General features: G+C 43.8%; 1 protein-coding gene across 1 annotated transcript in view; it reads right to left on the reverse strand.

Moving 5' to 3' along the window:
* The window catches only part of SLC7A14 (solute carrier family 7 member 14), a 53327-nt gene that overhangs the window by 11225 nt on the left and 25638 nt on the right, over positions 1 to 16464 (reverse strand). The window contains exons 4-6 of the mRNA XM_040249029.1: positions 9570 to 9716; positions 7160 to 7368; positions 4477 to 5354 (exon numbers count right to left, since the gene is read on the reverse strand). Of these exons, the coding sequence (XP_040104963.1) occupies positions 4477 to 5354; positions 7160 to 7368; positions 9570 to 9716 (1234 nt within the window). The remainder of the gene's footprint in view (positions 1 to 4476; positions 5355 to 7159; positions 7369 to 9569; positions 9717 to 16464) is intronic.

A 16464-nucleotide genomic window follows, 5' to 3' on the forward strand; every position in this document is an offset into this window, starting at 1 on the left:
TTTCTGGGACTCTGCCCAACTCCTTGAGGTATTCTTTTACAAAACGGCATCATTTAAGAGAAAAGGTAAATGAAGGCTGGCTTTGTGTTCATTTTGGTGGGGATTATTAAACTTTTGCTGTGTGTTATTTCTCTTGTCGGAAGGAAAAGAAACAAGTGCTGGGTATCTATTAAGAACTGCTTCATTTCTCGATATGAGTTGGGCTCTTCCGAAGGACAAAAGCTTAGCTAAACATTGTTACAAAAATGCTGTAATTAAGATTCATTTAGAGAAATTTGGGTAAAAATGTGTTTGAGAAGATTATCAAGTTATGACTCAGCCCAACCATGTAAATCTTTTTAAAAAGTAGTGGATGTTTCATAATAAGCTCCATTTAGAAATCTCTCTACTGTTCTCCTTGGGAAACTTATATTATGAATAGAGAGATGAAGAAGAAAAATCTGACATTTTGGAGACTCAGATGTTTAGAGATGGGAAATTTATTCTATAAGATCCTTAAGGATTTTTTAAGCCAATTTGGGGTTGTGGGATGGATATATTTTATATAGCAAAAACCAGGGAATTTTGTAATTAAATTATCTGGCTACCTGCTAATTATTGTCTTATTCTTCTCTCTAGATCAGTGGATCTCATATTTGAGCACACAGCAGAATTAGCAGGTGGACTTGTTAAAATCTACATTGCCCTCAGAGATTCTGATTCTATCTGTAGGTCTGGGCTGGGGTCTGAAATTGCATTTTTCACTAGTTTCCACGTAATACTGATGTGGCAGGTCTGGGATCTTACTTTGAGAACCACCGTTCTAGATCATTGTAAACCTGGCTACACAACAGAATTACCCAGGGAAGCTTTAAAAATACCGTGGTTGGCCGTACCAGATCAATTGAATCAGAACATCTCTGTGGGGAGATCCTGGGCGTAGAATGTTTCAGAAGCAACTCACATGATTCTGTTGTGTAGTCTGAGCTGAGAATCTTTGCTCTGGGCGAAACTTATCTATGAGCCCTCAGAGATAATGATACCAAAGCAGTTAGTAGCCAGCAGCTGGGTGCTTCTTAAACTACAAGCTCCAGTGCCCTCTGTCTGGCCTGCTCAGGCTGCAGGGTGGCACCCTCCCATGCCAGGGAGTATCAGTTTCTGGAGCCAGCTTGAAGTTTGTGTTATCAGCAAGATTACAAAAGGTTCTCTGGGAACTTTCTGCTGCCTGATAATTGGGAAGGCAGCCTGAGTCAGAACAGGTTCATGTTGTACTTTCGCATGTGACAGCTAGTCTGGGAGACAATGAATCATTTCAGCTTTTTAAAAGAAAGGCAGGAAAGAAAAAGTTCTTACTGCTTTCCCTGCTGTTTTCTTGTTTAAGCCCCAAACTGCAACCAGATCAAGTCTAGCAGAATTACCTGCATTTTTACAGATGAGTAAACTGAGGCCCAAAGGAATTAAATGAATTTCCCAAGGTCACAAGGAAATGCAGAGTTTTGATTTGAACTTGGGGCTGTCTGACTCCAAAGGCCATTGCATCACTTTTGCAAAATTCCTCTGGTGTTCCAGAAACACAGATATTATGCAGGACTGACTACATAATTTATAGGTCCCAGTGAAAAATGAAACCATGGAGCCTCTTGTTAAAACATTGTTAAGAATTCAAGAAGGCAGCACCAGAGCATTAAGCCAAGCACAAGGCCCTGTGTGACTGCACAGATCATCCACCCATGAAGCCAGCCCTCTGTTAATCTGCACAGACTACATCTCAAACATTCTGGGCAGGTATGAAGGTCTGCTCAGAAGCACTGTGGTGGGGAGGTAGGAGGCCCCCATTGAGCATGGAGATTCTGGATTGTGGTAGCTCTGTGAATAATTTCCTGTTATTCTTGCTGACCTTGAGCATGTTATTGAACCTTTTGGAAGTTCAGTTTACTTATCTGTATAGTTAAGAGAGGGAGAAGTGGGGAGTGTTTCAATGTTTCTCAAACTTTATTTATATTTTATTTATACACTATATTTTAAATGTAGTGACTATGATTGTGGACTTTGGAATTATACCACCTGAGTTCTAATTTGGCTTTGCTATATTCTAACTATGTGACCTCAGTCAAGTGCCTTAGTTTCCTCATCTGTAAAATGGATCTGGTTGTGTGGATTAAATAAGTTAATATAAGTGAAGCCTTTGGAATGATGGCTGATATGTGGTAAGTGCCATATAAGTGTTATTTATCGCTTTGAATCATATGGCTTAAGTACTCATGTTTTTTCTTCTGTTTAACTCACTTTTGAAATTAAAAATAATTGGGCTTTCCTGGTGGTACCACGGATGAGAGTCTGCCTGCCAGTGCAGGGGACACGGGTTTGATCCCTGGTCTGGGAAGATCCTACATGCCTTGGAGCAACTACGCCTGTGTGCCACATCTGCTGAGTTCTTGTGCTGCAAATACTGAACCTTCGTGCACAGCTACTGAAGCCCGTGCGCCTGGGGCCTCTGCTCCAACAAAAGAAGCCAAAAGAAGCCGCCGCAATGAGAAGCCCAAGCACTGAAATTAGAGCGTAGCTTCTGCTCGCAGCAACTAGAGAAAGCCTGAGAAAGCTTGAGCGCAACAACGAAGACCCAGCACAGTCAAAATTAAAATAAATAATTAAAAAGCAATGATTTGAGTATGTCTGTTTGTGTAGTGTTTGTGAAAGTGAGTAATAACCATACGATATTTTGAAAAGTTCATATGCTCTCTAAAATCAGTCCAAATATTAACAGTGGAATGGTTACCACACTGTGGCTAACACTGTACTAGATATTGAAGGCTATACCTAGCTTGGATAGTCCAGGAAAAGGTGAATAAATTCTGGGGTATTTGTGTCTGTGCCTTTATTCATTTGACGAACATATGACTAATATTTCTACACACTTCAGTCATTTCTACCCATAGTATCATCTTTGCATTGGTTTGCTTCTTGTTCCAGTGGCAAAATGTTTAAACAGAAGTGAGAGATTGTGAATAAATCATATAAATACTTAGAACTTTGACAGGTCAGCGGGGTCCTTTCAAGAGATCCCTTAAAGTCTAACAAGGGATGAGGCTTAGGTAGTGGAAAATTGGTACAAAATGCCGACAGGAAGGTGCAGGATGGCCTTCAGAGGTGAGGAATCTTCTGGGAGACATATGCTCTCGCCTTTGATTACTGTGTTCCGCCCCCCACTTCCCTCTGTCTAAAACCTATCTTGTTGTCCAGTTCAAATTCTGCCTCCTTAAAGTCCTTCCCAACTATTCTGACTGAAAGATTCCTTTTTCTTATCTGAAGAGTGCTTTATAATCACAGATAGGTATTTATTGAGCATGAACAACAATATGGTTTGGGAACAGAGGTCACCACGTTGAACACCCATATTCCTCATCTCAAGGAGTGGTTGGGCTACGACTCCGTGAGTCTTTTTGTTGCCTTGCCCAGGCTGGTTGATTCACATGTATTTATTTTGCCTCCCTTATTCTTTACTTTCCTATTCCTCAAAGCACCTAAGGACCTTCCTTAGCTAAGTATTTGTTGCCAGAGATGCCAGGGTTACCGAATTATATAGGGAATACAAAAATAATAAATAAGGAATCTTAAGCATTCACTTAAACATCTCTCTTAAGTTATCATGAGCCCCTATCCCCAGCCATTTCATCAGTAATGGTAGAATATGTTAAACAGGTAATGTGAATATAATATAAACTGATTCCAAAGGAAAATTAGAAATCTTGGGGACGATACAGACTGTCTGAAGGCAGTGAAAGTTGAGTTTAGAGAGCAATGGTAATTCACTTAAAGCTGTGGATGTTGAGAACCTAAGAGAAAATCAACAAGGATGATGATGTGATAAGTATTTTCCAAGAAAATGATTGGAATATCAATGGATGAGGAAAGATCTTGGGAAAAAATGAAATGCTCAAATATTTTGTGAAAGTTGATAAAAAATGAGGACTATTAAATGGTGCCAGGATGTAATTTTTGTCAAAAAATTATGCCAAGAATGCATACTTAATTCATACTTTGCTTGTTTAAAAATATGGCATGATTGCTATTTTAATTCTGTCCAACATAAGATAAATAAAATTCTTCATGATTTTTAGTTTTTAAGAATTCCAATCAACCTTTCCCACCCTCAATTTATATGTTATTTTTGTCCTTTTTTAAAAAATGTGGATCCACTTAAAATGAAATAAGTATCACTTTCTATGATACTAATTATCCACAAAAGAATATCCAGTAAGCTATTCAGTGAAGTGATGGATTGATCAGTATCATTCTTCAGAACGAACAACCAAGATCATAACAGGCAGAAAGGTCACACGTGGCTTTTTTGACTCTAAAGCAGAAAGCAAGGATCCATAGAACCAGCCAGAATTCTCTTGGCAAGGGGATGCCCAGACAGGCTAGGAGGTAACTTTGGGATAAGCCTGGTCAAGGCCTTAGAAGGGAACTTTCAAGGCTCCAAAGGAAGTTGCTTACCCACAAAGCACCAGACTGCAAACCGGATCCACGTGATGGTGGAGAGCTTTAGCATGAGATAGATGTTCACCAGCATGGCAAAGGCAGGTACAAAGGGGAGGCAGGGAGCCATGTAGGGCAGCTTCTTGGGGTTCTCTGGTTGCTGCAGGATCACAAACACCAGGGCGCTGATCAGCAGCACCATCAGAACGACCAGAAGGATGGCCCACCAGCTCTGCTCTGAGATGTAGTCAGAACCAAAGATGATGAAGGAGCAGAAGACGAACATAAGGATGAAGAGCAGCAGCACGCAGATGGTCACCGTGTGCCCTGTAGCGGCTGTGGGCCGGTCCATTTTGCCCGGAAGGCCCAGCTGGATCCTCATGGTGTAGTAACGGGGCCCAATCAGCTTCTTCAACTTGATGAGATAAATGTTTTCAGATTCATCAGCTTCTATGCCTGTGGTCATGTCCACAGTGCCGTAGTTTGGGTGGTTGACGTTGTAGGTTGACTTGTCTGATTTCCCTATGAGCATCTCATTATCTCCCAAGGATGGCAGGTTTTTGGCCCCACACGTGTTGGTGGCTGGGCCAGAGAACTCCTCCCCTTCACTCACAGGAGAGCAGACTTCCTTCTCACAGTCAGCTAGAATGCCCTCCTTCTTCTTCGTGTGCTCCTCAGACAGGAATTTGACAAAGCCGTCAATGTCACTCTCGGGCTGGTATCGAAGCAGCAAGACACAGACAGAGACCAAGGTGTAGGCGAGGAGGGTGCCGATGGACATCATCTCAATCAGGTCTCTCAAGCTGACCAATAGGGAGAGGAGAGCTGCCAGGAACCCTGAAACGATGCAGGCCACCACAGGGGTCTCTGTGTAGGAGCTCACGTGAGCCAGGAATCTGGAGGAGGGGCAAGCAGAGGGTTAACGGTGATTGATTCAACGTGGTTTAACACCTCCTGGTCTTGCTCCTCCAGTTTACTTCTGGATTCACTGCTTTAAATACTGTCGCTGTTCCTACTCCAGGATCTAGTTTCTGAAATATAATTTAAACAGAATCTATTTTAATTCCTTGGGTATGAGGCAAACTGTTCTATTAAAGTGCCTACTTCATTATGTGATGTGGTGGGTTGATTGAATCTAGGAGGTTCTCAGGAATCTAAATTGAAGCCCAGACTTTGCTATGAAGAGGGGATAGTTGAAGTCACATACCTGCCTGGTGGTCCTCTCCACTTGTGTTACCCAAAGTATGGTCCATGGATCAGCACTGTTAGCAACACCTTGGAATTTGTTCGAAATATGTATTTTCAGGTTTCACCTACTATGTCAGACTCTCTGGGAGTGGGGCCCAACAAACTATACACTTTAAAAAACCTCTAGAGCATTCTGATTTATGCCAAAGCCTGAGAAGCTTGCTCTACAATGAAAGTACAGGGATTTGGTTGCAAAATAGCACAGTCATTAAGAACATGTACTCATGGATGAAAGCTAAATCCGGCCAGTTACTCACTGGAGAAGATAGAGAAGACCATCAAGGGTGATTGAATGACAGGCACTTGTCTAGCAGTTCCTTAGACTTAGGTAGGCTCCACCTTCCACCTTCCTCTTCTCCTGGCCCTCATTCTTGCTGCTCTTCCAGTCCTCCCTTATTTCTGTGATTCACACAAGACTATAAACTGCTCAGAAGCCTAGCATCTCTCGGTTTTCTTTGATAGCAGAAAGACCTTTTGGATGTGTGAAGTTGTCACATCTCCACCACGATCAGCCTCTAGCTCCCCCAAGGTCTCAGCTCTGACCCAGTGGTGACCTCAGAGGGCATGCACAGGAAGTGTTGCAGAAGGTGACAGCTGATGGCAGAGGTGAAGTTTCTGAGCTGGGTCCCTCTGAACTCCTGAGACCTCCTTGGCAGTTTGCTCCTTGTTTGGTGCACTTGAAGAATGCTTTACTTGCAAGTTCCTCACATAGGAGGCACGAGGCACCAAGAGATGGGGCCACATCCCCTGTGTACCATGGGCAGATAGGCTACTTCCTGGCCAGATTATGGGACTGGAAGTGTCAGTGTCTTGATGTAGGTAAAAATCTGGTCATTCTGGTCAAACAGTCCTGGGTTCAAATCCTGACCCCCTCCACCTAGCAACTGGGGGATTTGGGGCAAGTTTTTGTTTTTACCTCTCTGAGTTTTCATCTAGTACACTGTTCTGTTAAATAGAGTTATTGTGATGACTAAATGGGATACCGTATACCTGGGATACACAGGTGGTCAATAAATGGTGGTAGTCATTGCTGCTATTACTAGGTTCTGCTCAAAGGGTCTTATCCTCTCTTTGATTGTAACTTTGAACTTTTTTTCAACTTCAGAGGGGCAGCTGTCAGGGCTCAATGTGAGGGCAAGCCTAAGATGCCCCTGGGATGGGTCCTTCCTTCCGGAGGCCACCCATGTAGCATCTTGGCACCCACCATCTTTACGAAGGAGCAGCAGTGTCACATAAAAGGGGAGGGGCAGTGGGGGGAATGTACCAGTTTGTTGCTAGATTGAGGGACCCAGAGTCAAACTGAGGGGCTGTTTTAGGACCTAAATTATTTTCACTCAACCTATTTGCCAAGATATATGACAAGATCTATGGTCCATGTGACAGGGAAGATGGGTGACAGTCTCCCTGGATAGGCATGGAAGAGTAAAATGAATGCCACGAGCATAGCCCTTACCTGAAGAGGAGCCCATCGCCGGCCATGGCATAGATGACCCTCGGCATTGGGAAGAGGGAGCCCAGCAAGCTGACCGTCAGTCCTGCAACTGACCCGATGGCCACGACGAACTTTGCTGCATAGAACCCACGAGCCACAAACATCTCCATGAGTGGGGACTCCGTGTCAATGGCGTCATATGGCACCATCAGAGTTAGGATCATGCTCACCTGTTAAAACAAGATGAAACGTGGTTGGAGGTAGAGGGATCAGTCTGATGCATGGAGGGGTGTCCCATAGCAGAGGAGAGAGACCTGGTCCTGCATGGGAGCCTGCATCTGCCACTTCCTGGCGTGTGCCTTTACTTTAGACCAGTCATCTGGCCTCTGGCGCTCTTAGTCTCAGGGTTTCCTCCCCACATGTGAATTCAGTGGACTGGACCGAGTCATTTCTACTATCTCTCTGTGGTCCTTTCATATCTGAGGAATAAGTTTGCTGGTATTTCAGCTCCTGAAAGCGGAAGCTACATGGATAGCTCTGTGAAGTGCAGGTATTTTCCGATGGCAGGAGCTGTAGCCAGAGCCTGGCACTGACCATGAGCACTATGCCCTCATGGACAAGACTCATTTCTTCTATACTTTCCGGGTCCTACAGGGTTTTTACTACGTCTTACCCCAAAGCCCAGAGATCAAAACTCGAAAGATAAATGTGTAGAGGATCCATAGCTGATTAACTGATGGGACTCGTTATTTCCGTTTCCTCTCTGTAGCTCAGTCCTGGGAACCAGGCAGGCCAAGAAATAAATGATGGCATCAGAATGGAGTCCAGTTCTACTGTGGGCTAGAAGACCACTATGGCTTTGCTTAACCGGGACCTATTTCTCCTCACATGTCATAGATCTACCATGACATCCCTCCCTTCATAATTGGCCCCAGGCAATGGAGACGCCAGTCATAAGGCCAGGAGACCCCTGGGCTATGAAGGCCAATCCTGGCATCATTGGGGGAGTTCAGAGCCTGAAAAGGAGAGAGTGGTTCATTTCTAGATCACTTTTTCGCCTATGTCTCAGGAGCCAAGATCCCCCAGTGAAACAAAGTGGCCACTGGGGAGGCTGGCAAGAGGTGTGACCACAGCCCAGCAGTGTGGCTCTTCTCCTGGCGCCTGGAGACCAACCCAAGACCAAACAACTCTTGAGGCGTGGTTAGGGCCCACACATTCTAGAAGGGAATCCCAATAACGTCATCACTTGCAACATCCTCTTTGGGGATGTGGTGGGGTAGACTGGAGGAGAGTGGGGTGGACTCTTACAGCAATTCTCGGTGAGTCTCCTGCCCATGTTCGATTAGGGCAATATGTGGTAGACTTACTCTGTGGTCTATAAAGCACTATCCCAAGGAAGGAACTGTGATTAACTCTACTGTCTGTGCTCCAAGGGCTGACTCCTGGAGGAGGGGAAGGTATGAGGTGGTGGTACAGGAGGGGGAATACACAGCAGAGTGTCTCTGTTGCTCCCCCTGCTGCCTCTCCCCCCATGCTGTTCCTGAACATTCTGTCTGCAGGGATAATCAGGGCTGGATAAGATAAGTTGCATGTGTGTTGCATAAGCTCTGTGCTCAGTCGTGTCTGACTCTTTGTGACCCCATGGACTGTAGCCCTCCAGGCTCCTCTGTCTGTGGGATTTTCCCTGTGAGAATCCTGGAGTGGGTTGACATGCCCTTCTCCAGGGACTCTTCCCCATCCAGGGATCCAACCCGAGTCTCCTGCATTGGCAGGCGTGTTCTTTACCACTAGCGCTGCCTGGGAAGCCGTGTGCACAGGGGAAGTGATAACTGACCTATACGGGGAGAGAAATGTTTTGGTGGGCACACCATATCCAGGGCTGCTCATGTTTTCCTTTGGCTTGCAGGACAGTTCTGCTTTCTCCTTCCCCACTCTAGGGGAGCCTTGCCTCTTTGCTGCTGGGAAGCTCCCAGAAGACAGAAGAGCATTGAGGAGGGTGCACAGAGGCCCACAATGCCTCTGCTTGCTCACACACCCACCCGTTACTGCCAGCCTATGATCTGAACTCCTTGGACGGCAGCCCACTCCCTGCATGCTCCCCCCACCACTCCCACTCCCGGCACCGGATGCCGGGATGCCTAGAGCCTGTGCGTAGGGCGGAGCAGGGATGTGAGCCACGGCCCAAGTGAGGGCCTGGGGCTTATCCTGGGTCCAGCTTGGAGCTCTGATTTTCTCCCTGTCATCAGCAGGTGGGGTGAGCTTGAGCCCGTGTTAAAAGAGGGAGCAACATGAACATACGCGTACAAACACCACGAATGCACAAGTGAAGGATTACTTCCTGACAGAAGGAAACCCAGTCCCAGAGCCACGTTTTAAGGTCAAATATGAAAAGTCCATGTGGAAGGTGCCATGATAAGCCTTTGTTACTTACGGATACATATGCTGTCAGGCAGATGACCAGGGAGGCGGTGATAGCATAAGGGATGGATGTGTTGGGATTCTTGGCTTCCTCTCCAGTGGTGGCGATGATGTCAAAGCCAATGAAAGCATAGAAACATGTGGCAGCTCCTTGCAGCACCTATAGAGATGAAGACATTCGAAATACTTAGAGTGTCAGTGCGTCACCAGCGCCTGACACGTGGTCCCCTTAATTGCCCAATGATCAGCAGACATTACTGAGTGGTAGAAGGGGTAACATGGTGGAACTTGTGCTAAAGGCTTGAGTTCGGACTTCTACTAGCTGTGTGACACTGGGAAATTTCTTCATGTATAAAATGAATATAAGAAGAATTATGCCCAAATAAAAATTAGGTTCATTCAACACATTGAAATCATTTTTGGAAGTAAGTGGGCTTATAAGTAAGTCAGTAAGTTGGCTAACCCTATGTCTTGGGGAAACTCATTAATTTATTTGTGCTTTATTTTCATTTAGTAGTTCTCAACCATAACCAGAGGCTGTGTGATAACCCCTAGGAAGTGTTTGGAAATGTGGGGAGGCACTTGTGACTGACACAGAGACATGGAGCGCGTGCTTCTGGCATTTAGTAGGGGTCTCAGATGAGGCTGCACAAATTCTCCTGCTCAAATTACTACTAGTGACCTTGGTAGATCATTTTCAGGGTATCTTCCAGATGTTAAATGATATAAAGGATTTTTAGATTTTTCAGGTAGACTCTTGTCTTCTATGGAAAGAAAGGGAGAGCTGATTTTGGGGGTTTGGCAGCCTAGTTGGGCTACATAGCTGCGGAAGGGATGAAGAGTGAGGCAGAGTGAAGCTGGGGAGGTGGTATCCAGTGACATTTGCTGGATGTCTGTCTGACAGGGGCCTATGTGATTCCAAAGATGGTTGTAATTTAATGGGTCAAGATGTCAGTGAAAATCCTCCACTGAGGAGCATGTAAGTTTCTTCCAAAGAATTTTTCAAAGTTTAAATTCTGTTTTCCCACCTTAGCATTCTCATTACCAGCTGATAGTAAGAAATGCTTGGGGATATCCTTTTAGGGGAAAATGAAAAAGATTTTTCTGTATTTTCTGTGTATGGGGTGAAGGCATTTGACACCATGCAAACTCTAGCTAGGAGTCCAGGAGTGTGGCTCATTGTAGACTGGGCCAGTTTTTCCTTTTTGTCCATATTTGGTTTAGAAAGGATGAAATTCTAAAAATGTGCCAAGCAGATACCTGTTCCTAAATTTTCACTCTTACCTTTCTGACTGACTTCTCAATAAGTAAAAGGCATAACATGAAGAACTAGAACCTACAAAGTACATCACAAAATGGAAGCTTGTCTCAAACTTTCAAAAGCAACATTTGCTCATCTGTAAAATGAGTTAGTCTCTTCTCTAGTCTCTCCCATTAGGGGTCTAATGCTTCAGTTCTCTAACTGGGGGCTCTTATTCTGGGGTCCATGCAATTCAGGAGAGTCAGAGAATTTTGATGAGAAAGATAAATCTTTATTTTCCTTACCCTTGTATTGAATATTATCATTTCTTTTGATTATGAGTATAGATGACAAACTAACAGTATTGTGATATTTGTCACCAATCAGATATTTTCCCAATCATATTAGTTGTTGCAGAGATCTTGAAATACCCTTTGTGCTCATTGCTACTTCCAATTTATGTTAGTTATTAGACATAGATATTAATATTTAAAACACTAGTAAAGAAGCCCATGGTTATATCACAATCTAAAAATATTTTTGTAACTGAATTTACAGTTGACCCTTGAACAACTTGGGGGTTAGGGATGCTGACCCCAGCACAGTTGAAAATTCAAGTATAACTTATACTGGCCCTCTGTGTCCATGGTTCCTTGTGTACTTGATTCCTCCATATCTGTGGTTCCATGTCCACAGATTCAGCTAACCACTCACTGATGTAGTACCATAGTATTTACTTTTGAAAAAAAAAAAAAGTGTAACAGTCTGATTCAAACTGCTGTTGTTCATAGGTTAACTGTAATTGGTTTCTTTCGAACTTCTATGTAATTAGGTTATTCATTTATAAACACAGTTTATATACAATATAAATACAATCCCAAAGGAGTTCATCTGCTTCACCAGACTGCCAAGGAGTCTACTGCACACACACAAATCTAAGAACTCCTGATTTATTCTAGTAGAAAGAACTTCCATACAAGCCGTTGTCACCAGGGGGCTACTATCTGGGAGAGGAGATAACTCCCACTTTCACTCCAGCAGTCCTGCATTTCCGGGTGTGGAAAGTGTCTTGCCTCCAGACAAGGAGATCTCACCTCATGGTACACGGAGGTTCACAGGTTTGGAAAGATACTTGTTTTCACTTGTCTAAAAAATGTTTCTGGTGTTCAAGGATGGATGGATGCTGGAATTTCAGGCTCACCAAGCTGCCCCAATCCAGAAAGGCCTTGATTTAAGACAGCTTCCAGAAAAACAGGTCTTGCTTTCTCTTCCTTTAACATCTTTCTTCCCATACACATGCACACACACACACACACACACACACACACACACACACACCCTTCTTATAAATCATACATGATTTTATGACAATTAGTCTGATGATGCAATCAATCCCACTTAGGACGTCCCAGGGCTACAGTGCCATATCCACTTGGAGTGATCAGTGCTGGATGGTCTTAGATACAGGAGGGTGGGAAGGTCCTAAGTAAGAATTCAGGGCCAAGCTACCCTGGAAAAACGTAAGAGACACGTGTACCCCTATGTTCATCACAGCACCGTTTACAATAGCTAGGACTTGGAAGCAACCTAGATGTCCAACCTAGATGAATGGATAAGAAAGCTATTGTGTACATATACACAATAGAATATTACTCAGCTATTAAGAAGAATGCATTTGAATCAGTTCTAATGAGGTGGATGAAACTGGAGCCTATTATACAAAGTGAAGTAAGTCAGAAAGAAAAACACCGATACAGTATAATAACGCATACAGATGGAATTTAGAAAGATGGTAATGATGACCCTATATGTAAGACAGCAAAAGAGACACAGAGGTAAAGAACAGACTTTTGGATTCTGTGAGAGAAGGCAAGGGTGGGATGATTTGAGAGACTAGCAATGCAACATGTATATTACCATATGTGAAATAGATCGCCAGTCCAGGTTTGATGCATGAGACAGGGCACTCAGGGCCGGTGCACTGGGACAACACTGAGGGATGGGATGGGGAGGGAGTGGGAGGGGGTTTCAGGATGGGGGACACACATACACCCATGGCCAATTCATGTCAATGTATGGCAAAAACCACTACAATATTGTAAAATAATTAGCCTCCAATTAAAATAAATAAATTAATTTATCAAAAAAAAATAAGGTGAGAGGTCTAAACCATGCCATAAGAAGATTAACTGAGGACACAGGGAGGGCTAACTGAAAGAGAAGGCTCAGTGGGAGATGCCTCCAAGATACAGGTATCTTGGAGCAACACCTTCCAATTTTGAAGTATGAATCATGTAGTTGTTGGAGGAGAGGTGCACTGTAGGCTCCAGGGGGAATCTCAGAGCCATGCGTATGAGTGGGATAGGACTTGGTTAGGAGTGCAGTTCCTAAGCCCATGGGGCTTCATTTTCTTTATCACCTAAATGGAAATAAAAATAGTATTTAACTCATTGGATTGTTACAAGGATTAAATGAGATAGTCCATCACGGTTGTAGAATATATGCTCAGTTACTCAGTCACGTCTGACTCTCTGTGTGGCCCCATGGACTGTAGCCTGCCAGGCCCCTCTGTCCATGAGATTCTCCAGGCAAGAATACTGGAGTGGGTTGCCATTTCCTTCTCCAGGGGATCTTCCCAACCCAGGGATCAAACCCGAGTCTTTTGTATTTCCTGCTTTGGCAGGAGGATTCTTTACCACTAGCACTACCTGGGTAGGTGCTTAATAAATATTGCTCTTATCAGTAGTATTTTTATTACTATTGTAAGTTTTTCTAGAACAGATAAAACCAAGAACATAAACAAATTCCTCCTCTTCTTCCTCCTTATTTTTCTTTTAGAACTTGATACATATTTTATTGACTGCTCCCATGAAGCAGGAACTGTGCTTCGTGATGTGGATACAGTCATGTGCAAAAAGTACTCTGAGCATGACCTCCTGGGGTTAGGACCCTAGAGGACACTGCAAGACCTGAAGTGCTACTGTGATGACAAATTGATCAAGATTAGCAAAGACCTACATCTGTACAAAGCAGAGACATCATTTTACCAACAAAGGCCCATATAGTCAAAGCTATGGTTTTTCCAGTAGTCATGTATGTATGTGAGAGTTGGACTATAAAGAAAGCTGAGTGCTGAAGAATTGATGCTTTTGAACTGTGGTGTTGGAGATGACTCTTGAGAGTCCCTTGGACAGCAAGGAAATCAAACCAGTCAATCCTAAAGGAAAGCAGTCTTGAATATTCACTGGAAGGACTGATGCTGAAGATGAAGCTCCAATACTTAGTTCACCTGATGTGAAGAACTGACTCACTGGAAAAGACCCCGATGCTGGGAAAGATTGAAGGCAGGAGAAGAAGGGGATGAACAGAGGATGAAATGGTTGGATGGCATCACCAACTTGATGGACATGAGTTTGAGCAAGCTCCGGGAGTTGGTATGGACAGGGAAGCCTGGTGTGCTGCAGTCTGTGGGGTCACTGAGTCAGACACAACTGAGCAACTGAACTGAACATTATTTGTAAAACACAGATGCTATTTCCCAAATGAGTGAAAGCATGAATGGCAATTACTGATAATGATTAGATACCAGAAAATTAACTATGGGAACTAGGTTAGTTGGGAAGAGAGAGAATAAGTTTGCAAAGAGAATGTCTGTTAGCCCCAATTTGCATATGTAGAATTAGAAAGCAGTTAAGCATCTGTCTGCTATGCAGGAGACCCAGGTTCTATCCCTGGGTTGGGAAGATCCCCTGGAGAAGGAAATGGCAGCCCACTGCAGTATTCTTGCCTGGAGAATCCCATGGACGGCAGAACCTGGTAGGCTATTGTCCATGGGGTTGCAAAGAGTCGGACATGACTGAGCAACTTCACTATAAATCACTATCACTATGATTGAAGAAAGACTAAACAGATCAAAAGTAGGCCATCTGGAGGTTCTACTGTGATGGAAAGGCCATGAAATTTAACTCAGATGGTTCAAATGGAATGATTTCCATGAAGGGACTCTAGGGGTCAAAGCTGAGAGGAAGTGAGGAAGAAATACCCTGGCCTGTTCTCTTCTCCCCTTCTGATCTCCTGATTGATATCTCCCATTGGCTAAACCTAACAGGAAGCCACCAGCAGGGGGTCTTCTGGAGCACAGACCAGAGCAGGAGGAGTAGAGGGGTGATCTGGGGGAGTGTGGGCAAATGGAGGAAAACCAGCACACCTGCCAGGATCAAACAGACTCTGGCCTGGAAGATATAGATTAAATAAACAGATTATTTAAGAAAAGATAATACAGTTAACAAATACGGTCACCTTTTTACAGGAGTTAATTTGAATGAGTTTGTGTGTGTGTGTGTGTGTGTCCTTCAAGCAAATAATCCCTGGTTGGTAAATACAACAAAGCCATGAAATGAAACTGTATGGATGTGTCTCTACCCCAAACCACTAAAACTGCTTTCTACTTCACTCTACCCAGATTTCAGATCGAGCCTCTGGTATTTACAATTAGGATACACTTCCATGCTTGAAAGAATGTGTTTAGTACCCAGGGGTGAGCATCTGTGAATTAAATTAGTGGGTGAAGCGTGTATGTGTGTGTGTGTGTGTACATGTTTCTGCCTTCATCAGTACTTTCTCCTAACTTAAATAAAAACCAGTATTGACTTTTTAATTTGATGACGTCACTGGAAATTATTTTTCAAGGTCAGCCTGGTAAAGCTGGTCAGCCAGACGATGCAGGTCAGTCTTTCCCTCTACAGAGCTTTGTGGGGCAGCAGTACCTGCTTCAGTTGCTGGAGGACTGTTGCTTAATTAGTTGACAAAAGAATGTCATTGCTGGCCTGCTATTCAACTTCAGAGATCCCTAAAAGCTGGGATCCCTGTGCCTTGCTGATATTTGAGAGGTGTTAGCATGAGGCGGCTCTCCATATTCTACCTTAGATATGCCCACGAGATAATTAGGCACATTTGTGTAATTCACTCTCAAGGTAACAAGACAAAACTCCAACTTTAGCAGCATTCCCTACCACCCTCTTGCTCCAGATCTGTTAGTAGCTTGTCCACAGCGACAGTGGAATGTGCTAATAGGTTCGAGTAAGTGGATTCAAATGTGGAGACATGGAAAACATCTTTTCCTCTTTTTGGAGACTGTCAGCATTCCCCACAAATACTTGCTCTGAACCATTTTCTTGGGAGCTATTTGTACTGGTAGAATGTTTTATTTGGTTAAAGAGAAACCATAAGATAGCATCGAGAACAAATAACATACAGTGAATACGCATCCAACAATGTTCAGGGGCTGAGGAATTGCAGATGGAAGTCGGGGTTCAGCCGAGGGCCAGCAGTTACTTGATATAGGGAAAAAATGTTTGTTGTTCTTAAGCTCTTCAAGACCAAAGAAGCATTTGACCCAGAACCCGTAAGTGAGTAAACCATTCCTTATGCTATTTTCTTTGGAAGGAAGTGTTTGGAACAGGGAAAGACTAGGCTTCTGAGGGGTCCGTGGTCAGAGGATGGATTGCTCATTAACCCTTTAGAAGTCCTTGAGAGTTGTGTTTTAAGTCATGTAACAGTATCTGTATAAACCATTCCCTCCACAATGGTGTCCTTCATCCCATCTTACCTATCGGTATTGAAGAAGAAAGGGGGTTGGTACTCTGAACTTGTAAGTCCCCTTGTCAGA

Source organism: Oryx dammah, unplaced genomic scaffold, assembly GCF_014754425.2.
Source record: "Oryx dammah isolate SB20612 unplaced genomic scaffold, SCBI_Odam_1.1 HiC_scaffold_2, whole genome shotgun sequence".
NCBI classification, from domain to species: domain Eukaryota; kingdom Metazoa; phylum Chordata; class Mammalia; order Artiodactyla; family Bovidae; genus Oryx; species Oryx dammah.